The 24,059-nt window shown below is 49.2% G+C and overlaps 1 protein-coding gene across 2 annotated transcripts in view; it reads left to right on the top strand.

The window, feature by feature from the left end:
* The first annotated feature begins 4 nt into the window (after positions 1-4).
* pde2a (phosphodiesterase 2A) overlaps positions 5-24,059 on the top strand; it is a 125,451-nt gene continuing 101,396 nt past the window's right edge. Inside the window, exons 1-2 of one of the 2 annotated variants that reach the window (XM_018748599.2) lie at positions 5-124; positions 4,504-4,564. In XM_018748599.2, the coding sequence (XP_018604115.2) occupies positions 117-124; positions 4,504-4,564 (69 nt within the window). In that variant the 5' untranslated portion in view covers positions 5-116. Of the gene's footprint in view, positions 125-3,840; positions 4,188-4,503; positions 4,565-24,059 lie in introns of those variants that run through there. The other variant, XM_018748598.2, reaches the window with a different exon arrangement.

The following is a 24,059-nucleotide window of genomic DNA, read 5'->3' as shown; positions in this document are numbered from 1 at the left end:
CACACACACACACACACACGCGCACACACAGCGCTCGGGTCTCCGGGACGGCACGCTTTCCACTCGGTCCCAGTCCGGAGGGGAAGCTCGGTGCGACGACTCCTACCCTCTCCAGCATGTCACAGTAAGTGCTTCTCACACACCCCATACGTGTGTGTGAGAGCGTGTCTGTGTGTGTGTGTGTGTCCTGTCCTTCTCCAGTTCTGCGTGCCTCCTGCTTTCCCTGCACCGACACACTCGCCGCTCGCCCAGCTGTGGACGGAGGGACAGATGTTGGTGTAGTTGGGAAAGGCAAACAGCTTGAGGATGACGAGAGACTTCTTTTCCGCGTCGTTGTGAACGTTTCGCTCTGTGCGTGTGTGCGCGTGTGTCTTTTACACCCAGCGCAGGCAGCCACTGCCAGGTTCTTTTAACCCAAGCAGACCGAGCCCCGTTCCAGTACAGGTTGCCGGTTCGATTTCCTCGGCCGCGCAGGGAGCCCAACTCGTCTCCGGGGGGCGCCGTTGGACACAGTGCGGCAGAGATCCTCAGAACACCGGTCGGTAACCTTAGGCTGCGGTAATGGTAGTGTAGTAAACATTTGGACAAGGTGGGGCCTAAGCGTGTCACAGGGGACAGCTGCTATTGCGACTTTTAAAGGGCTCACTGTGCGCCACAAATAGTGCTGCGATGTACCGCGGTACGAGTGGCCGCGCTTGTCAGATGATGGTCTTTCCTCCTCCATCGGTAATGAAAAGCTGGAGCACAGGATAAACACTTTCCTCTGTGCTGTGTTATTGTGTCTATGGGTGGCAGCAGGTGGCATAGTGCTTACAGTTTCCACTTTGTACTCAAAGGACCTGGGTTCGAATCCCACCTCCGGCTGTAGTATCCTTGATTGAGATACTTACCCTGAATCGGTACAATAAAAATGACTCCGCTGTGCAAATAGGTAAATCAGTGTAAGTAGCTCAGTGTGCAAACTTTGTAGAGGTCTTAAATGAATTAGTTAATGATACTGCTGGAGATGGTGTCATGTTGCCTTGGCAACAGGTGTGGTCCAGGACAGAGGAGATTCTCTCTTTCAGCTGCTTCTCAAGGGTTGCCTTCTTTCGTTTCTTCTTCCCCCTTCTCTCAGTTTAAGATTGTCACGATGCTCACACTCCTGGCTGGATCACGGTGCCGGTGCTACAACCGAAACGATCACCATCCTGCTTTAATCACTTATACAACGAGAGGGACACCATTAAGAATGGAGATGTTGCTATGAGAAGTCAGAGCTTCGGCGTTGACTCAAAGCCCATCGCGGCCCTTCGCCGAGGAGCTTCCGCGATTCATCATGACACACGGCTGTGTATCGGCAGGCCATCCCCCTCCCTCGCTCCCTTGCTCGCTCGCTCACTCACTCTTTGATTGACATTGATTTGGCACCGTGTTGCTGTCCAACTGGCGCTAAGTCAACGCGTGGCCATTCGCACCCTTTCCAGCCGCTGCTCCCTCCTTCCTCCTGTTCTCCTCTTTCTCCATCACTCCAGTCATCCCAGGTACTTCTAGGTGAGACCTATCACCGTGCTACCGGGCCTTTCCGGAACCAATCTGACATCATCCCCATGCACATGAGGTCAGTTTCCATCAGCTGCCCCTGTGTGTGGAGCAACTGACCAAGAGTGGGGGGGGTTGGGTGGAGACACACACACACTTCAAAGTTGCCCCCCTTCATGCCCTACCCCAGCCATTCACCGAGATGCCTTGTGTGTACAAATCAGCGTGGCGTTTCCGTGTTTTCCCCGTGTTTGTGTGGGTGTCCTCCAGGTGCTCTGGTTTCCTCCCACAGTCCAAAGACACGTGTCTCAGGGAGACTGGTGACCAAAAATTGCCCTGTGTGTGTGTGAGCGTCTGCATGTGTGACATCGCCCTGTGACACACTGGTGTCCTGACAGATGCTGGACGTCCACAACCCCGCATTTAACAGGCAGTTATTGGTAATTAATGGATGGATGAATTTCTTATAAAACTGGTATTTTATCTTTAAAAGGGCATAACAAATTTATTGAACTATATAAAATTATTTCTTCAAAGGTTGGAAAGAAGAAGCAGTTATGATTCATGAAGGGAGAAAAGACAGTTATGATTAATTAAGGCAGGCGGGGCCCAGCTTTACAGCCTTTGATTAGCAATGAATCTGCGGTCGGGGCTCCAGCTCTTAATGAAATTTACCCGGATTAGTGACAGCTGGGCCTTCTTCATCGGCTCCTGCCGATCAATACCGCGGTACCACCCTGTCAATGGAAATGTACAGAACGCAGAGCGTGGAGAGCCGGGGGTGGGGCCAGGGCATGCTGGGAACTCCTTGGGCCGTTGGCGGTCGTGTCCACTTCGGTATTCCCTGTCACAGCGATGTAAAGCTCTGGCTTTACACATTTCTAATATTAATTTCTATTATAAATATTTATCATTGCATGGCAAATGACCAACCATCACATTCAACACATATTTGCACACAACATTGTGCATTAAAGGAATAAGTATCACTGAAATTATAGGGATCACAGAAAGGAAAGTGAATAAATAGTGAAATGAAGTTAATTTCGATGATTAATGGTGTGCTTTACCACGGTGAAGTGGCCAGTTGGCAACCGAGGAGAGGAAAACAACAAAACAGAAACTCCACACTGATCTATTTCTTTTCCTACTGTTAATGACAGGATGGCTCCTGGCGCTATGGATGTGCAGTATTTTGTGGTTCTTTTACTTTGGTCCCAAGTTGCAGGCTGTTTGCTCAAACGGTCATATATTGGGCCGGCTGGACCGTGACCGGTGCTGATTGATTTGAGGATGTAGGGGGATTTGGGCTGCTGAGCCCAGTCCTCAGGTTACTGTGTCAGCAAGGCCTGTGCTTGTGGTACTAACCTGGCTTTGATGCCCCCAATTCTGACCGTTGACTGGTGACCGTGACTTGACCGCGGACTGTCAAGCCTTTCCTTTGCTCTCCGGAGCAGTCGCAGGTTCGAGACCCCGATGAGGAGCACCACAGAATGACGATCTGAGGGGGAACAGACTCTTCAGGTGTCCTGGAGAACAATCAGCCAACAGAAGTCCAGTAGAAATGACAAAAGAGTCGATATCAGGAGAAGAATGTATCCAGATGAAATAAATAAATAAATAACAGCGCAAATACCTAAAGGGATGAACTATCCATTGATAATTCTTTTCGGTGTGTTTTCTGCCTCGGAGGATATCGAGGAGCGCGCGTTACCATGTTGTTACCGCGGCGTCTTTGTCTGCAGTGGGAATGTGGAGGAGCTGCTTTCAAGAGTGGAACGGAGCCGTTTTGGGAAAAGCGGGGACACAGACGTGTACATTGGAAACGAATGTCAAACAGTCGGCACGAGTGGCGCTCATCGGCCCTGAGTGATGAGCTGGAATGTGTTTGTGATCTGGGTGAGAGAGAGAGCGGGGAGAGGGAGCAATGGGGGGGGAGGGGGCAAAGAAGGAGAGAGAAACAGGGAGCGAAAGAGAGTGAGGGGCTGTGGGACAGTGAGGGAGAGAGAAAGAGAGTGAGCGAGAGAGAGGGAGAGAGAGAGTGTAAGCAAGGGTGAGCGAGAGAGGGAGGGAGAGAGAGTGAGAGAAAGAGGGAGGGAGAGAAAGTGAGAGAGAGAGCATAAGCAAGGGTGAGCGAGAGAGGGAGGGAGAGAGAGTGAGAGAAAGAGGGAAAGTGAGAGAGAGAGAGGGGGAGAGAGAGTGAGTGAGAGAAAGAGAGGGAGAGAGAGAAAGAGGGAGAGAGAGAGAGCGTAAGCAAGGGTGAGCGAGAGAGGGAGACAGAGAAAGAGCGAGACTGAGTGAGGGAAAGAGGGAGGGAGAGAAAGTGAGAGAGCGCGAGGGACAATGGGAAAGTGAGAGAGAGGGAGCGGAGCGCCCTGCCGGGAGCAAAGTCACGTTCCGCCCATGTGGACGACAGCGATCGCAGGCTTTGGGACCCAGCAGAAGAGGCGCTCGTGCGGGCTTTGGTCTCTCTACTCGCTGGAGAGTGGGGGGGGCAGTGAGTGGGGGGAGAGAGAGAGAGAAACAGTGTGAGAGAGAGAGAGAGAGAGAGAGAGAGAGAGAGAAGGGAAGGTGTCTCGCGCTGCAGCCTCCAGGCTCCCTTGTGCTCCTCGCTCGTCGCGCGCTGACACGGGGAAGTCCGGCGTCCGCATCGCGATGGGCACCAGGTGCACATGACATGACACGGGGCAGCGCTCTTGGGGGGTGGGGTCGGTGGGTGGGGTGGGCCGATGGCCGATGGGAGTCGGGTACCTGTATTGGAAGCATGCGGGACTGTCACTCTCACCCAGATCGCGCGCGTGCCACTCACTCACTGTGTGTCACTGTGTGTCACTGTGTGTGTTCGCGCTCGACCTGCGTTTCACTGCTAAACCAGTAAGCAGGAGTCAGGACTGGGGAGACGCTCAGCCTGAGCGGGACGGGTAAAAACATGGTACCGGGTGGTGCAGCACGTCCTCACTGCGTCTCGTTTCCTTTTTCCAGAACGGGACAGCAGGTGTTCCTGAGAGCCGAAGATCCGCTGTCGCACTCGGACGCCTTTCAGGTAGGGCGCCACCTGTCTTTCTCCCCCCCGGTCTGCATGTCCGTGGTTCCGCCACGTGCCATTGTTTTCCGCCCGCAAAAGCCCCGTCCCACTCGCTCGCTTGCAGGTTCCAGGTGAGCCCCCCTCCTTCTCCGCTCCCCCCCCCCCGCGTCCCGCACCGCACACTGGCTGTTGAGTAACCGGGCCGTCCCGGACTCGCCGCGTCACGCGTGTGTGAGCTGCCCGAGTCCTGGGGGGGAGGAGGAGGAGTGCGGTAAAAACAAAGAAACAAAAAAAAAGGCAGGAGCTTCAAAGCAGAAGTGACAGGCGGTGCGTCGCGTGGCTCCCGAACCCGCAACCAGAGAAGCCCCCCCCCCCCCGACCGGCCAGACCGGACTTTCCTGAACCTCAAACTTCTCTCCCTTTTTCTTACTTCGAGCTGCTGCTTCTGGGGTTGGAGATTATAGGCTCATATCCCATTTCCTGTTGCATGTCCCTTGATTGAGGTACTTCGCGGTAAAACTTACCCATCTGTACAAACGGGTGAATCAGTGTAAGTTGCTGTGGGGAAGAGTGTCAGATGGAGTAAATGGAAGGTCTTCCGTACTTTAGGGATCTGGGGTGGGGGGCACTCAAGTGTTTGATTAGATGACGGCTCCGCTGCGGTTGTGATCCTAACCCGCCGGGTGTCGGAAAGAGGATTCTTCAAGCAGGTGACGGGTGTGTTTTTTGGTTCCTGTGTGGAGCAGTCAGAGCTTGGGGGGGGGGGGGGAGGAGTGTCTGTGGATCGTTTCCTTTGTCGGATCTTGGGGGGGGGGGGTCTCCTAGCAGCCAGTGCCAGCTTTTCTCCTCCTGATTTCACCCTGGTGTTTCTCCCAGGAGGATTCTGTGCCCTTATGTGTCACTCAGGATTTGGTTGTTCATAAAAAAAGCAAAAAAATCCAGGCTTTCGGGTTCCGCTTTCCTTCCTCACTGAAAGGCCAGCAGGTGGCGCAGTTGTTAGAGTCACCGTCATCCCCCCTCCTGCGGTAGTGGCCTCCATCAAGATACTAACCCTGAACTGAAACATCAAGTTACCCTGATGTGTAAATGGGTAAATTAATGTAAATTTGATAATGTAACATCGGCAGTCGCTGCTGATGAAGAACTATAATCCGTGTTTGGTTGTCTTCTCTGGCCAGTGCGTGTAGAGATGTGGCCAAATCCATCCTTTGGTGGCGCAGCTAAGGCCGCCGGGAGGTCCGCCGCGCTCCCTCTGAGTGACGGCGCTTTTACTTTGGCTCCGAGGGACGGCAGCGAGCGAGACGGTCGCTTTTCATCCCTTTAACAGCCAATGCATCACACGTCCGTGTTATTTCTCCCGTGCCGGAAGTGCTCTTCCTTGGAGATGCGAGCACATGTTCTGGAAGGAGATCAAGCAGATTTATCATGAAGGCAGCAGCAGGAATTTTATTTGCTTGTTCCTTTGCGTTCGTTCCAGTACGTTCCAATCTATAAAAATTCTGTGGGAAATATGAATACGGGGCATTTTTTTTATCGACAGTGAGTTTTGATGTTTGTTTATGTCGTTTCACATCCAAGACCTCCTTCGATTGATAGAAAAAGTGATAGAGTGACTGATCAATTGACTGACAGACAGATGGAGTGATTGATTGATTGACAGACAGATATACAGTGATTGATTGATTGTTTGATAGCTAGAGAGACAGACAGATAGATTGATAGATTGATCGATCGTTTGGTAGATAGTGATTGATCAGTTGAATGTCAGATAGAGAAACAGAGTGATTGATCAATTGACAAACGAATAGATAGACAGTGATTTATTGTTTGATTTATAGATGATAGGGTGGTTGGTCAATTGAATGACCAATAGATGGAGCAATTGATTGACAGACAGATGTACAGTGATTGATTGTTTGATAGCTATAGAGACAGACAGAAAGAGATAGATATAAATAGCAAGATGGAATGACTGATGGATTAATTGACAGAGTGATTGATTATTTAATAGATAGTGATTGATCAATTGAATGTCAGATAGCTAGATAAAGAGTGACTGATCAATTGACAAATGGATAGATAGACAGTGATTTATTGATTGACAGATGATAGAGTGATTGATTGTTTGATAGCTAGAGAGACAGACAGAGAGACAGATGAATACAGATAGATGGAATGACTGATCCACTGATCGATAGAATGGTTGATCGTTTGGTAGATAGCTAGATAGTGATTGATCAATTGAATGACAGAAAGATAAACAGAATGACTGCTCAAGTGACAGACGGATAGATAGACAGTGATTTATCGTTTGATTGACGGATAGAGTGACTGATCGATAGATAGACAGATAGATGATATATAGAGTGATTGATCAATTGATTGACAGATGGAGTGATTGATGGCTTGATAGATGCATAGATAGACACGGGGACAGGAGTTTACTAGGAAATTGCACATGATATGTTACACAACGTGCACATGTCGCCCAGCTTTCTGAGCTGCGTGGTCGTGTCACATCATTTCACTTGTGAGGAGTCAAGATGGATCGAGCGAAAGCAGCCTGATGCAACTCTTCTATATTTGGGCATCTTAAGAGGTGAGGGGCTCGGCGCTGTGACTGACGGAAGGAAGGACGGGCGGACGGACGGACGCAGTGCAGCAGCACCCATGAGACAGACCCTGCTGGGGGTCCCTCTCGTCCCCTCGTCCCGCAGCTCAAATCCTGGCGTTAATGGCAGCGTTGGTTCGGCGCCGCGGACTCTGTTTGTGTAACGAGGTTTTAATGTTCGCTGGCAGGGAAATGAAGCAGCGCTTTTGCAGCCGCTCGCCGTTGAAAGCGGGCCGGAACACGTTTTCGTCTAATCTCATTAAGCGCACGCAAAATCAATGCCTCGACTGGGGCCTCGGCAAATGAAATGTATCTGACAGCTCAGAAGCTGAATTGTTCATAAAAGCAGCGTTCGGAGGCCACACAATGGCTCCGATGTTCTGTACGACTCTCTCTCTAATTACCTGGCTGTATTTCAAAGGATCTTTCTGCTTTGCTGGGTTTTTTTTTTAACCCTAAGCATAGCAGGTAAAAGCAGTGACGTGCCGAATAATGAAGCGACAAAGTGCGCTAATGTCACGCGAGCGATGGGTTCGAGTCCTAATGGCAGCCTGTTTTCCCAAGAGCTCCACCAGAGGTTTTCCCCTCTCCCCCGGAGTCCCTAAAAGGGAATTTCTCGGTATGACTTCCCGGGAAGGGGGTGATGGATCCGAGCTGAAGGCCGTTCCCAGGATCTGCGTCGCGTCACGCTGAATAATCTTATGGTTTTGAGCGTTTGTTTTGTTTTCCTTGAGGTGCGCGAGCCGGAGCGGCCTGCTGCTTTGTGTCTGTCCGCTACTCCCACCCATTCGGCTCCGGACCCCCTCGCCCCGCCGTCGCCTCCGTGACCACTCCTGACGCAGCTCTCGACAGAACGAACATTCGTGTCTGCCTCAGCTGTGCCGTCTGTCCATTGGACACTCGGGTGGGGGGGCGCCCCCTCATGTTGCTCGGTGACATTGGTGACAATTCCGTAACTTGAAGGTGTAATTACCGGTACAAATTTGATGTGTTCCCGAGTCTCGAAATACACCAGTTTATGGTTCAAGTACAGACATCCCTCTACTTATGTAAATTTGACTTATGTAAGCCTGGGTTTACGTAAAAAAAAATCCCGGCATACACGTTATTTACGGATATTGCTTACGCAAAACATCTGAAATACGTTAAGCGCAAGTCGGCGTAGCCACACAAGGCAGGAAGCGGCATCTTCCCAGTTCTTATGTGTTTTGAGTCGTGAACACATGCCCTCTCCTTAGCGTAGTGCTTTTTTCCCATATTTTGTACCCATTTCATTATTCACAGTACCTGGTGGTAAACATGCACTTGAAGGAAAACGAGAACCGTCTTAAAAACGTACAGAAATCGATTTGGAGATGAAATTGAACATAATAAGGAAGTATGAAGGTGGACAAAGATGATCGTCTATAACACGGGAACCAGGTTTAGCCGTATCGACCGTGAATTCGATAGTGGAGGATGCTGCACGTATGAAGGAGCGCGTGAAAGGAACAGCGAGCGTGAAAACAACAATAACGACGAAACCCTTGAGCAATGTCCTAACCCTAACTTGCTCTAGTAAAATTACCCACCTGTATAAATAGGTAAATAATTGTAAGCTTGTCATAACTGTAACCTTAACGTTGTAAGTTGCTTTGGAGAAAAGCATCAGCTAAACGAATAAATGTATAGAGGGTGAGAATGTAACGGCACACAAACTGTAACGGTACAGATCCAAAGTCTGTACGTAGAAAGGAATCGTAAGACAAGGAAGTGGCGTTACACTGTTTCTGAATTCGAAGTATTGTATCCCAAATGGGTGTGTATCAGTGTATGAATACATAGCAGTAAACATCTTTTTAACCTCCTGATACTCTGCAGAAGAGATTTTTGGATATATTTCCAGGATTTCTAGGAACTTGTCCAAGCCCTACTCCCAGACATGTCTTATCATTAAAATTACTTTAATATTTACATTTATTCATTTTAGCTGATGTTTTTCTCCAAAGGCATTTACATTGTTGAGCTACCTGAAATTTTTCACCCGTTTGTACATCTCGGTCATTTTTCAAACGCGTAAGATGTCCTCTATAAGGTGGTGTAGGACACAGCAATGTAGCGTGTGCACTTTGGGAGATTTAAAAATATGTGTCCAAAAATGAATGGCTCGGGCTCAGGGCGATAAAATACGTTTGAAAAGCACGGATGTGGGTCCACTTGCTCTGATTTGCCCGAGACCTTGTCGGAATTAAGTGCCTTTGTTTCTCTAATTAAAAAAAGCCCAAACCATATTCTTTTGCCGATCATTAGCAGCAATAAACTCGGTAACTTGTAGGGCTATTACGTTTTATTTCAATAGTCAATCTCGATGTTTCGTTAATTAAGATATTGAACGTGCGATTAAAATATTAATTATCTCCTAGGATGTTTAATGCTGCAAAAAAAAAAATAAACAAACCTGCAATTATCTTGGGATCTTGGATAGTCTGCGTTGTAGTTTGTTACATGTAAAACCTTGAAAGGTTCAACGAAGGCAAAGTGAGTCCAGGTGTAAATGGGTGGCACAGCGAGTAGCGCTGCTGTCTCACAGCGCCTGGGTGGTGCGAGAGGATGTGGGTTCGATCCCCACTCAGTCTGTGTGGAGTTTACATGTTCTCCTGGTGTCTGTGTAGGTTTGGGTGCTCTGGTTTCCTCCCAGTGTGCAAGGAAATGCTCTTCAGGTTCACCCATAGTGTGTGAGAGAGAGAGAGAGAGTGTGTGTGTGTTCCACTGATGTATGGATGAGTGACCCAGTGTAAGTAGTGTATCTAGCAGTGTAAGTCACCGCGGTAAATAAGGTGTGTGGGCTGGTAACGCTACATAGAGTCCATCGCTACGTAAATAAAACTATGCAATTTTTAGTGGCAAGTTCTTGGCTGCGATCCTTTGCTCCCGTTGTTGTCATTCGCTGTGGAAATACGGTAATAGGTGTCAAAAGTAAAGAAGCCGCTTGTCTGCGCGGCTGCTACGTTCATGAGCGGTACCGCGCCGATGTGGCCTATAGCAACGAGCTTCGCGAGCGCAGCTCTGGAAACTCCGCGGCGCCTCTGCATTTCGGCGGGTTACGTGACGAGTCGAGGCTTAAAGTGGCGTGCGTAAAGATGCGAGTGATTTATGACGTCCAAGTCGGGGCCTGCTGGGACGGGAGCAGCCCGTCAGCTCTTAGTTTTCCCACCTGCTCGCGGTGTTGAGCGACGCGCGAGCTAACAGCAGCGCCCTCGCGTTAGCATTAGCATCGCACCCCGGGAACAGACAGAAGTTTCTCTTGCCCTCATCATTTGTACGTACGGAGAAGCCGTTCCCGCTTAAACCGACGTTTACGGCGAAGTTGGGTATTTCCATGTATTCGGGGGCGGGCCGTTGCACGCCGGAGGACGCGGGCGGTGAGGTGGAGCCCGACGCGACGGCGCTAACGGCCTCAAATCCCGCTCCGGACCCGTGGAATGGCGTGACGTGCGCGAAGGCCCTCGAGGGCCCCGTCTCCCGCCCCAGGAACGTGGCGACCGGATTGGCTGCGTTTCCCCGTAATGGGCGCTCGCGTCCCCGCCCCCCCCCCCCCCCCCCGGGTGCCGCACTGCGCCCGAGTTCAGGACCTGTTTTAATACCTGTGTAATGACTCCCCAGAGTGGCTCGCCGCCCCAGGCAACACTTTGCCGCCTCTCACTATACATACACACTCCTCGCAAAAAACGAACGGGGGTGGAGGTGAGGTGAGGTGGGGGGAAGGGGGCTGAAGAAGACAAATGAATATATGGAGGAAAATGGGATATGGCTTTGAAAGGCTCCTCCGCTGCACTACGCTTATGAAGTGCCGAAACGATTTAATTTGAAGCGGGGTGTGTGTTTTTGGGGGCCGGCGGCAGATGGGAGGGGGGATTGACAGCATGGTGAGTTTATTTTTTTTTTCCTCTAGATGCTCGTAGCCCAGAACCTTCAGCGCTCAAGGTGCCCCGCGATGGGAGTCATTTTTTTTAATGTGCCACGTAGGGGTCGAGGGGGTGGGGGTGGGATTCCTGCAGCAAAACACCTGAAAACAGACAGATATGGTTGCTGGGGAGCAGCGCTTGCCTCCACCCCCGTCCCCCCGACAAACGTTTCGGTGACCTTGGTACCTCTCCCCCCAGCTGTACTTTGAATTCACGGAAAGGTCTTTCAGTATCGCATGCAGGAATTGGCAGTCTTTTTTGTCGGAACTGCAGTTGTTTAAAAGCCTGCGGTCGAGGTGTGTGTGTGTGTGTGTGTGTGTGTGTGTGTGTGTGTGTGTGTGTGTGTGTGTGTGTGTGTGTGTGTGTGGTGTGTCGGGGAGGGTGTATATATGCAAATAAAAGCAGCAGTTTCAACCTGTCAGTTTCAGTGACTTATTACATCGCCAAGGCAGCTGCAGATGAACCGCTGTCCTGCGATCAATTCCTCTCTGCTGGAAACATGTTTAAGTTGGTTTGCAAATCCATCGCGGTATCGATTCCAAGAGTTCCGCCGCCCCGCAGCCGGGCCTGCGCTCGGCACCCCCTCTGCTGATCGGTAGAGCAGTGAAACATCAGTGCAACTCGGTACCCAACTTCATCCTTAACTGGTCCTTGGAACTGGTCCTAAAGGGCCCTTCGGAGGATTTATTGTGCTGGCCATTGGGGGTGACACACACACAGTCATACGCACATGTTGCACGGTGGTGGTGCGAGCAACTGGGAGCTATGGTTCTGACCCGGTCCAGGATGGGCGTCCATCATCGAGCCGTGTAAAGCTGTCACATTTCATTGGCACGGGTTCGAATCTAGCCTTTTTACTAAAGACTTAAGAACGCCCTAGGAGCGGGCGGGGTTCAACAGCCTGAAAAGCCCTGCGAAGGTGTGTGTGTGTGTGCGTGCGCGTGTGCATGTGAACACGCCCTGGAGATTGACAGCCCTTTCTGAGGCAGCAGGGAGGGTGGTGTTTGGCAGTGCCACTTTACATCTGAAGGACACAGGTTCCAATCCCTTGATCAAGCTGATGCAGTAAAAATTACCCTGTTGTGCAAATAGGGAAATCAGTGCAAAGTGCTTTAGAGGAGAATGTGTGATGAATAGATAAATGGAATGTATATTGAATATATTTACACATTTGTCTGATTGCTCCACTCCAGATGCTCCCTCCACAAATACTGGAGTGATTCCAGTGGCTAAACTTACTTCCCTCTTACCGACCTGCTTCGTAATTTTTATGAATCTTGGAGGATTTTAATCATTTTCCGTATGAATTTTTTTCTTGGAGGACTATTTTTAATAAAAATAAATGAATAAATTTGAAATGAAACGAGAACAACAGCTTGCTGGTAGCACAGCAGCGTCACACGCCACATGCAGATGTGTGCAGATGTGGATGCCCTGATCCGATGGGCAGGCGTGAAGGTGAAGTTTTCCGTTCTTGCCCTGAATAGAACTGTGTTCAAGGGGATGGATGCGAATCAAAATGCGGCGCATTTAATCTGGGCAGGATCATGTTGTCATGTACATATGAGAGAAATCCGTGCGCGTCGTGTCGAGGGAGCGACGCGCTGATGTTAAACCCGTCCGGGAGCAGAGCCCAAATCTGCTAAGCGGAGGAGCCCTGCTGGCGTGCGGACGTGTGAGGACCACAGGCACAGGATCGGAACACCCCCTACCCCCTCTTGTGGCCCCGCCCACCTTTCCTCCCGAAGCATCGCCGGGCCCTGGCCCCCATTTCATGTTCCACACCGCGGCGGAACGGCACGTCGGACAAATTGCAGCGCTGCATTATTCATCCCTAATTTCAAATTCTGTCACTTTGGGTTTGCGAGCGCTTGGATCCGAAGGCTTTTTGTGACTTTCTGTTCGCTCCTCCCTCCGGTGCACAGAAATACCGAATGAAAGCAGAATATTAAGAACACCTATCTGTTGCCACCATGTGTTTCATGCTTTTTTCTGTGTGTGTCTTTTTTTTTATTTTTTTTAATTTTTGCTATGTTTGCAATGTACACAGTTCATTTAGTTGTCATAAAACCTAAAACTTTTTCAAAAAAAAAAGGTATGAACATATTCATATACAACTGTGTTGAGCTCTTTGCATATTTGCAGTCTATCAGTCTTTTGCGCTTTTGAAATGCAAAACCCCCCTCTGCCAAAATGAGGAAGGGTTTACGTAACGCCTCATTGGCTGCTGAGAGGGAGGGGGGTGGAGGATGCAAATTAGCTGGATGCTGAGGCTGAAGCCTGTATAGAAATTTGAAAGCTGCACCCTGTGGGCCATCGAAAGTGACGCTGGACCCTCTTATCTACCAGCACAATGTGACCCGGAGCTGGTGCACGTCTCCTCCCTGGTGCCTTAGCAGGACATTCGAACCCGTGCCAGCGCTGACTCTGACATGATGCGATAATCTCGATTCTGTGATCTGGAGGAAGCCCCGGGGGAGGGGGGCGTCTCTGTGATCTTGTCCTGACGGACACAGCGGGAGAGGCTTTCGGCAAGCTCTCGGACCTTCGCACCCGAGTTACCGTTGCTGATGTCAGGAGGTGGGACAGGAAGCAGCCAATCAGAGTTGGTCCTTCGCACAATGCAGAAGGTCTGAAAGGCCCAGGGTTCGAATCCCATCTTGTCGTACTACTCTTGATCATAGTACACACTCTGAATTGATACAGTTAATATTATATGGCTGTATGAATATGTAAATCAGTGTAAGTATCAACGCTGGAAGTTGCTTTGGAGAAAAGTGTCAGATAAATGAATGTAAATTTATATGTTGCGCGAAAGCAGTGAGATGCGTGTTTCCCAGTGACTCTTTCGGTATCCATGACGCGACGTGGATGAAAGGAGGAGCCGTTTAGATCCTGCGGCCCTTTAGGACAAACAGCCGAACGGATGAGACCGATGTGAAGGTAAATGGCTGATTCCTTGGAGGAAAGAGCTCAGGAACAGTCTAGCGGCATAACAACAGACTGCCTTTGGGCTGTGAGTGTGTGTGCGCGTGTGTGTGTGTGCGCGCGCATATGTGGTGCAGCAGGTGGTGCACTGGTTAACGCTTCCACTTGAAGGACCCAGGTTCAAAATTCCACCTTCCGCTGCAGTACCCTTGATCAAGGTACTAACACTGAACTAGTATGGTAAACATTGCCCTGCCCTGCTGTATAAATAGGTAAATCAGTGTATGTTACTGCTGCTTTGCAGAAAGGTGTCAGATAAGTGTAATGTGTGTGTGTGTGCATGTTGGTGCAGAGATGAAGCTTTGCCCCCTCTGGCGAATTCATGCTTGCACTTTTAATAGATTTTTATCAGGAAAGTGATTAAGTGTTAAAAGGGCAGATTATCGCTGTTGACAGCCGCTCAGAGGTTGCCGTGGTGTCGTTCGTTCGCTGACGTCTCGCGTTCCGTCCTGTTAGTGTCTCTGTGTCCTGTCAGGAAGCCTCATGGGGAAATTTTTTGGCAGGGTCTTCGGGTCTTTGATTTCGCAGTGACGGCCCTGTGCGTCACAGTATTATTACTATTAATTATTTTTATTGTTATTACTCTTGCTATTGCTATTTGTAATTTTTGAATTGCAACAACAGCAACACAAACAAATATTGGGAACATCTACGAATATAAAACAAGAACAACAAATGACAATGTTTCTCGGAAGTGACCAAGTACCATTGTCGAGTGTTACAATATTATTTTCTAATTAAAAAAATGGCAAAGTAGAACACAAATTGTTTGAAAAGTAACTTTATTTCAGGTGATTTACTTGCATACAGCTTTTAGTAACGACAGAGAAGAATCCAAAAAATAAATTACCAAAATGTAGATTTTCTAATGAAGTACCATAAATTCTGCACATTCTCCCAACATAGCATCTTTAATAATTTTTCTTCTGAGTGGTTTGTTAATCAGTGAAATGAAATGGAAACTGCAAAAAAGTTAAAAATTTGAAGTGATTTCCAAGCTTGACTACGTTTAACGCATGTTACATAAAACATTATATATACAGCAAATATTGCCATCATTTCAAAATCATATGATGCAGTGATATATTGAAATACTATGATGGAATACGATAAACAGGAATACGATACAAAGGGATATGATGCACTGGAATGGGATACATTAGAATATGATACACTGGAATATGATATTGGAATATGTTACATTACAGTGTGATACCCTAGAATATGTTACATTGGAATACGATGCACTGGAATATGATACACTGGAATGTGATATGTGGGAATATAATACATTGGAATATGATAAATTGAAATGTGATACATTGGAATATGATACATTGGAATACGATGCACTGGAATGTTATACGTTGGAATATGATGCATTGGAATATGATACATTGGAATGTGATACATTGGGATATGATAAATTGAAATGTGAAATGTTGGAATACGATACACTGGAATGGGATATTGGAATATGATACATTGGAATGTAATACGTTGGAATATGATTCATTGGAATGTGATGTATTTAGATGACCGGTCAGTCACATGACTGGACCCCCTTCCCCCCCTTATTCTTCCAGCCATGCGAGGATGAGCCGTATGGCAGACGAAACACTTTTAGGAAGGTGTCTAAATTACACATTGACTCGCGAGGTGTGAGCCAGGCTGTCGGCGCAGCGCTGCATTTCACAGGTAAACATGAGGAGGAGGAGGAAGAGCTCTAGGTGTCACACGGTCGCCGTCCAGACGTTGCTCTAACCCTCGAGAGTGCGCGTAGCAGTAGACACGGGTACGACAGGATATGCTTTCCAAGTTCCTGCAGAGCCTCGCTGAGCAGTTTGAAAATCTCAACCCCCCACCCGTGGGACAGCGCCCCCCCCCAAAGCCAAAACGGCAGCAATCCCCAAAAGCGATCAACGGGCCGATTTTGCTCGCTCTCCGTGTAATTGCCTTTTCCCAATTTTGGTCTTATACATTGTTTTAATACAGCGCGCCGCCTCGGGGTTTTCTTGTAACAAGACATTCTGCACGAAGAATAAAGAAAAACACATGAATTAAATGTGTCTCCGCACGGAGTCGGGTTTTCAAGGCAAGTGGGGCGCGCTTTGTAGAAGAGCAGTGCCCCGCCATGTGCCGGATTCTCTTAAAGCTGCTTGAGGAAAGTGCGTCTGCCAAGCGTTTCGACGGCACCGTGAAGTATCTGCGGCTTAAGGAGGAACCTTGACTAAAGACATTAGAGTTTACAGCGGGACGTTCTGTCGAGTTGACGAAAGACGGAAGCGCATCGACGACACGCTGGGAGACCTAGATGCAAACGGTGGATGCTCGAAGTACAGCCAGCTTGTCCGACATCGCCGTTTAACCCAGCAAACGTTACGCGGGAAGCTGGATATAGGCTTGGTACACATTTACATTTATTCATTTAGCACGTGCTTTTCTCCGAACCAATGTACATCTCAGTATATACAGTATAAAATTGTAAAAGCAAATATATAAATAGAGTTAAAATATGAAGTATAAAATGTTAATATATACAAAATATACAAGTACTTCTCAATAGATAGAGTAAAACATTTTAAAAACAGAAAACACTAACAGTAACATTACATGAGCTGTTGGATGTACAACTGGAAGGATGTAGAACGGGAATTATGACAGATTACGTAATCTAAATTCATGCAGCACATAGGAGATCCCAAGATGAGTGAGTTTGAAGAAGTTGTTTTGGGATTCTTCTGGAATATTGAGAGGGACTCAGCAGCTCTGAGGGGCAGAGGGAGTCATTGCACCTCAGCGGAGGCAGAACTGGGAACGGCCAGGCTTTTCAAGCGGGCAGAGGTGGAGGAGCGTAGCAGTGCAGTAGGTCCGGTAGGTATCGGGCATCAGATCTGTTGACGGACATGTAGACCGTAACCAGAGTGTTGAATTTGATCTCGATACGAGCCGCCACTAGGAGCCCGTGATTCTTCCCTCCGGCCAACTTGTCCGCAAGTTCATCCCAACAGCCAATCTCGCACATGCTTATGGACCCCACTGCGGAACTTAGCTGGAGGACTGGTGGAGTAACACACCCTGAGGGTCCCGGGGCGTCACTTAGCCACCGATATTTAGTCAGAGCGGCGGACCAGCCGCAGACAAACCCGTAATCAAGACACTTGGGTGACGGGAAACTCCTGAAACGCTGTCTCGTCGAATTAAGACCGTCACGGAGAGAGCGGGTGTTTCTTCGTTCTTTTTTTTTTTGGATAAATTAGCTTCATCTTAATTGGTAGCCGTGGCCTTATTTCTCATGTTCACACAGCTCTGCTTCAGCGCTACGACTGACTCCAATTACACCAGTTGTCAACTCTTTGTCTGTCTCATCACTGATGCTCGTTCGCGCTTGGCCGACTCCGGCGACACGGAGCTGGGCTGCAGATGACGCGGCAAACAAGGGACGAGGAGCGATGAGAAGAGCACCAAATCGCTTCAGTCCCATTTATTTTTCTGGCCTTTGAGGTAGTTGAGTCTATGAACAGGTAGTGTTGAGTTGCTCCTCATTTTCAGTTCCTCCACCCAAATTTATCAGGAAGGTTTTGAAGGACCATCAGGGAGATGTTGGTCAATGTGGACACCATTATGTCCAGTAAATGTTGCAGATTTTCAGGGTCATCCTTGCCTCACTCCCCACGCCACTGGGATAAGCTCTGAACCACCAGGACCCTGCACCGGACAAGCAGTTATTGATAAGGGATCAATCGTTATTGATGAGGGTTGGATGGAGAGATTCCTGTTCCAGGTGACTCGTTCCATCCCTCGACCCACAGATGGTCCATGAGACTGCAAACAGGTGACCGGGCAGGTTGCCTCAGTATGATGGCTTCGCTGGGGTGCCTCCAGGAACCATTTTTGGGCCGTGTGAGCCATGAGGGTTGAAGCCGTTTGCTCAGGAACGACCTTGGGTCAGGCGGAAACCGTACTCCATGTCGCACGAAGAGAAGGGGGAGGAGATAGTGAGATACTGCACACTGTTTGCTTTCCACTTACTGTGGTTAACTAGTGTTTATCCGACACCTTTGTCCAAGGTGAATTGCAGTACCGCAGTAAAGTACCTACAGTGAGTCGTGCTATAGGCTACAGCACAGCAGTGTAACACACACACACACACACACACACACACACACACTCTATTGGTCTGTGGGAATGATGATTCCTTGCATGCATTTGCAGACTGCTGTTGGTAACTGACTGGAGGATACTTGACCGTATGGGAAGTGACCGTGAGGGAAGTGACCGATAATGTTTACGGCGCGAATACTTTTTCAAGCCCTATCTCAGCACCGATTCTCCTCGCTGCCCACCTGCCCCAGTTAACACTCAGCCCAGTTTACCGTGATGGATCACGGTGGAGACCCTGGTGCCCAAAAATGCACATCCCAACCTCAGAACAAAATACACACACACACACACACACACACACACTTTCTGAACCGCTTGTCCCATACGGGGTGACGGGGAGCCGGAGCTCAACCTGGCAACACAGGGCGAAAGGCTGGAGGGGGAGGGGACACACCCAGGGAGGGACGCCAGTCCGTCGCAAGGCACCCCAAGCAGGACTCGAATCCCAGACCCACCAGAGAACAGGATCCGGTCCAACCCACTGCGCCACCGCGCCCCCTACCAGAACAAAATAAAAGATCCAAAAAAAATAATAAAAAGAATAACCACGTTATTTTGTCACCTGACTCTTGAGTGCTGAGATGCAGCTCTCAGCTACAACTCTTTCCTGCCCCCGGAATGTCCTTCTGCTGAGCAGGAGCCAGGATGAGTCACTCTGACTTGAACCACCTTGGAGAGGGAAGGGTGTTGACGACTTTGGAGAGGACCCCAGAACATTCCGGTAACAAGACTGCTTTCCCTCAGAGTCTCAAATGAAACCCCTTCGTGCAGCTTAAGGCTGAGAGCTCCATCATATGTTTCACACCTGCAGCGTACCTGTATGTAAAGGGAACTATAACCGGTAGGGTGTTGGGTTTCACTGAGGAGACCTGCTAATATCAAGGCGAGTTAAATGTGGACAGATGAGGTAATTGTATGGTAAAGTTGGTGCCTGGGTTCCATCTTCATCTCTTCCACAACGGGGTGGTTTGAGGGTTCCACCATGCATGTTGAGGCCAGACTACAGTGTTTTACCTGGTAACCAGAGAGGATCATGCACTTTGACCTCTGCAGTTCCAGGACTGGATAGTAAGTGTAGTAGTAAGAACAGGTACAAGTAGCAACACAGGGCACAAGGCTGGAGGGAGAGGGAACACACTCCCAATGGGACACCAGTCTGTCGCAAGGCACCCCAAGCAGGACTCGAACCCCGGACCCACCGGAGAGCAGGCCCTGGCCAAACCCGCTGCGCCACCCTCAGACCCGAATAGTAAAGCGATAATTATGTTATGCACTTGTGGCCACTTTATTAGGTACACCTCGCTACTACAGGGTTGGACCCCCTTTTGCCTTCAGAACTGCCTTAATTCTTCATGGCATAGATTCAACAAGGTGCTGGAAACATTCCTCAGAGATTTTGGTCCATATTGACATGATAGCACCACGCAGTTGCTGCAGATTTGTCGGCTGCACATCCATGACAGGAATCTCCTGTTCCACCACATCCCAAAGGTGCTCTATTGGTTGAGATCTGGTGGCTGGAGGCCATTTGAGTATAGTGAACTCATTGTCATGTTCAAGAAACCAGTTTGAGATGATCTGAGCTTTGTGACATGGCGCGTTATCCTGCTGGAAGTAGCCATCGGAAGATGGGTACATTGTGGTCATAAAGGGATGGACATGGTCAGCAACAATACTCAGGTAGGCTGTGGCATTTAAACGATGCTTAATTGGTACTAAGGGGCCCAAAGCGAGCCAAGAAAATATACCCCACACCATGACACCACCACCACCAGCCTGAACTGTTGACACAAGGCAGGATGGATCCATGCTTTCATGATGTTTACGCCAAATTCTGACCCTACCATCTGAATGTTGCAATAGAAATTGAGACTCATCAGACCAGGCGACGTTTTTCCGATCTTCTATTGTCCAAGTTTGGTGAGCCCGTGCAAACTGTAGCCTCAGTTTCCTGTTTTTAGCTGACAGGAGTGGCACCCGGTGTGGTCTTCTGCTGCTGTAGCCCATCTGCTTCAAGGTTCGAAGTGTTGTGCGTTCAGAGATGCTCTTCTGCATACCTCGGTTGTAACAAGTGGTTATTTGAGTTATTGTTGCCTTTCTATCAGCTCAAACCAGCCTGGCCATTCTCCTCTGACCTCTGGCATCAACAAGGCATTTTCGCCCACGGAACTGCCGCTCACTGGATATTTTCTCTTTTCTGACCATTCTCTGTAAACCCTAGAGATGGTTGTGCATGAAAATCCAAGCAGATCAGCAGTTTCTGAAATACTCAGACCAACCCGTCTGGCACCAACAACCATCAAAGTCACTTAAATCACCTTTCTTCCCCATTCTGATGCTCAGTTTCAACTCAAGAAGCTCGTTTTGACCATGTCTACATGCCTAAATGCGTTGAAATGCTGCCATGTGATTAGCTGATTAGATACTTGCGTTAAGGAGAAGTTGAACAGGTGTACCTAATAAAGTGACCGGTGAGTGTATTTTGGCGAAACATGAGCTCTGCGGATCGCAGCGCACAGATTCAAAGTCAACGCGAACTTTTCGCGCTTTTTTTCACGCGCAGATGTTGCGCTGCGTTCCCGCGCTTATGACAAACGAAATATGTTGCTCGCGCTGTCATATTGTTATCTAGAGCTTCAAAAAAAATTCTCCAGACTGTTTTTTTTTTTTTTTTTTTTCTTTTGGATCCGTCATCCTTTGCCATTAAATATCCCGTTTCCAGGAAACCCTGGGTGGTTTCTCAGCGAGGCATCTGGGCCGACACATTGCGACGCGCGCGACATTCGGAGGAGGCGTCGCGGGCGCGCGCCCTTCCGTCGCCCTGTCGCTTATTAGCGCTCGCACGTGCCCGTCGGAGAATTAATTGCCCGCAGCCAATATCCGCTGTAAATATCAGTACAGTGTAATAAAAACTCAGCTGCTTGTGGTCGCTGGGCCGCGCGCGCTGTTTGCGGCCACCCTGTTAGTCTCGCGCTCCTTCTCTCGCCCTGGCCGGAATCGCTCATTGGGGGCCCATCGGCCTCGAGATTGGTGGGTGGGGGGGACAACACTGTAAAATCGCACGTGTCGACTGAGACGCGGCACGAGGCGCATCCATAAGATGAGCGCGAGCCTGGCCACAGCGATCGGGCTCTGTGCGCGCGTGTGGTCGCGCGGCTAATGGCCTCTTCCCGCTCGCGCGCTCTCCTAATGGCAGCACCTTATTAAAACGGATTATTATTATTATTGCTGCTGCTCTTTTAGGCGCCACCGATGCTGCTGGTTGTCTTGTTGTGATTATTATTATAATTATAATTATAATAATTATTTCTGTAGCAGTTAATGGGGCAGCAGTAATTAGGGCAGCCACCTTGCGAACAAAAGGGCGTGGGTTTGAATCCCACCTCCTGCTGAAGTACTCTTGAACAAGGTACTTACTCTGAACGGAAACAGTAAAATCGACAAAGCTGAATAAAGGGGTAAATCAGTGTAAGTAGCACCAAAGTCAAAGTCCCTCTGGAGATGAGTGTCAGATAAATATATGCATGTTAATTATGAATAATAAACACCAACTCTCGCTTTAAAGGGGTCACCTGTTTCTGTCTCTTTGCCCCCTCGGCGGGGGGCGGGGGGTTCTCCGCGCCTGCAGGCCTCTTCTCCGCTCTTTTATTTCCTCTCACGTCTCGGCCCGTGGAAAAACCAATATGCTGCCCCGGCGTGTTGTTTTTTTCCGCTGTTGATGGAACGCGGTGCGAAAAGAAAAAATATTTTCATATAGTTTTTGCTGTCATAATATTGCCATAAATAACTTGGCTGTTGTGTCGCTGATCCAAAACAGAAATAACCGGTACGCATCACGGCGTAAAAAAACACAGGAGTGACTCACGCCACGCGCTGGGAAGGTTGGGCCCCGGCTGTGTGTGTCAACCGTGTAAATGGGGGGGGGGGGTGTGTGTGACCGCGTCTGCGACTCCTGTTCTGTCTCCCCTCTCAGGCCACCTGTGCCATCACAGGAAATTAGCGTGACGGCGCACATCCTCCCGCACGGCGCCTTTGATTAGACCCTTCGCCAGGCTCTGCCTGTTCTTTGATGCCGTTGCGGTCCTCCAACACCCCCCCCCCACCCAACGTCCTGGTGATGCCGGATCTCTTTCCCCCAAGAACCCCAACATACCCATTATCCTGCTTGACACCTGTCAGTTCACACGGGAAGTGTCCAGCTGATCATTCTCCTCCCACAGGTCCCAGGTTCGAATCCCACCTCCAGGTTTAATACCCTTGAGCAAGGTACTTATCCTGAATTGCTCCATTAAAATTATCCCACCTGACTAAATCAGCATAAGCACCGTAACTCTGTAAGTCCTTTAAGAACCAGCTGGCAGCTCCTCTCCAGCTCTTTCCTCCAGGGGGATGCAGGAGACACCTGGGTGGTCCCCTCTGCCACCAGTTCCATTCCCAGACTGCTGTGGACAAACAGCTGGGCCTCTGCAGAGAGCTGTTCACATCTCTAAGACGTGGGAAATTTTTTACTGTCAATTCCAGGTAAGTGCCTTGATCACACGTACTACAGCAGGAGGTGGGATTCAAACCTGTGGCCGTTGAGTGCAGGACAGTGTCTCTAACCACTGCGCCACCTGCTGGCTCTTTGAAAAGCTGCCCATCGCACACACTTGTAGGGAATGAAAAAGGCATGTGCGGGTGGAACTATGTTCAAGTTTCAAGCGGCACTTGTGTGTACCTGCTGGTTTTATTAGACCCATTTCCAGGCACTCTCGCTCATTTGCATATCAATGTGACGATGAATAAGGCAGACGGGAGCGAGGAAGGCCCGGCCCGTTGTTAGCGCCACCTGTTGATCGCATGATTAATATTTTAGTAGATTCTGACAGGATAATGATCATTGTTTTGCACGATGGCTTGTAATTAGCAGCTGCGTTTGCTCCACACCGAAAAGCAGCACGGGTTCGAGCGTACTGTTCCGGGGGCACTTAAGTGCATTGCAGAGATTAACGGCTGCTGCGACCTGATGGACCATGGCCGTGAGCGAGGGTCTGGAGGAGAGTTGACCGACACCGAGGTTACGGCTGAGGCTCCGCGGAGGTTCCTGGGAAGTTCTACTTAAAGCCCTCAGCACCGTGAGAGCAGCGCCGCGTCAGGAGAGGTGGCCCCTAAAATGAGTCTCCGGTGGAAATCTGGCACTCGGCATTTTGCGAGTTGCGCCACGTTCCCTGGATCAGCAGAGCCCTGTTTAATATCTGGGATACATCCCGCTGTGCACGGACTAACCATCTTCCTAACCCCTAACCCTAACTATCTCCCTAACCCTAACCCATAACCTCTAACCCCTAACCATCTCTCTAATCCTAACTCTGACCCCAACCCCTAACCATCTTCCCGTAACCCTGTCCCTAACCTTAAGTATAACACAGGTTAACGTGTTCCGATTCCAGTGGTTCTGCTCAGTTCGATAAGCGGTTAAGTTGGTCCCGGACCGCATGCTGATGTTGTTACGCCGAGAGGACCGCTGTTCTGCTGTAACGCAGCTTATTCAAAGTGACCGTGTGGGTGTTCATTTACATACACAGTTCTGTCACGTGTTAAATTGCCTCCGTCCTCATAATCGACCTGTTGTCACGTCTCTCGCTTCGCTTCAGTGTTTTTCTCTGTAAAATTAAAGCTCTACTTAGTGTGAGGAGCACTGTGTGGTGGAGTGGTTAAAGCCTCCACTTCGAGGATCTGGGTTCGAATCCCACCATCAAGGTACTTGGATACAGTAAAAATTACCCTGCTCTATAAATGGGTGTGTGTTTGGGTGCCTTTGTTGCCC

Source organism: Scleropages formosus, chromosome 10 (assembly GCF_900964775.1).
Source record: "Scleropages formosus chromosome 10, fSclFor1.1, whole genome shotgun sequence".
Lineage (NCBI taxonomy): Eukaryota > Metazoa > Chordata > Actinopteri > Osteoglossiformes > Osteoglossidae > Scleropages > Scleropages formosus.
This window is presented reverse-complemented; position numbering and strand designations above follow the sequence as displayed.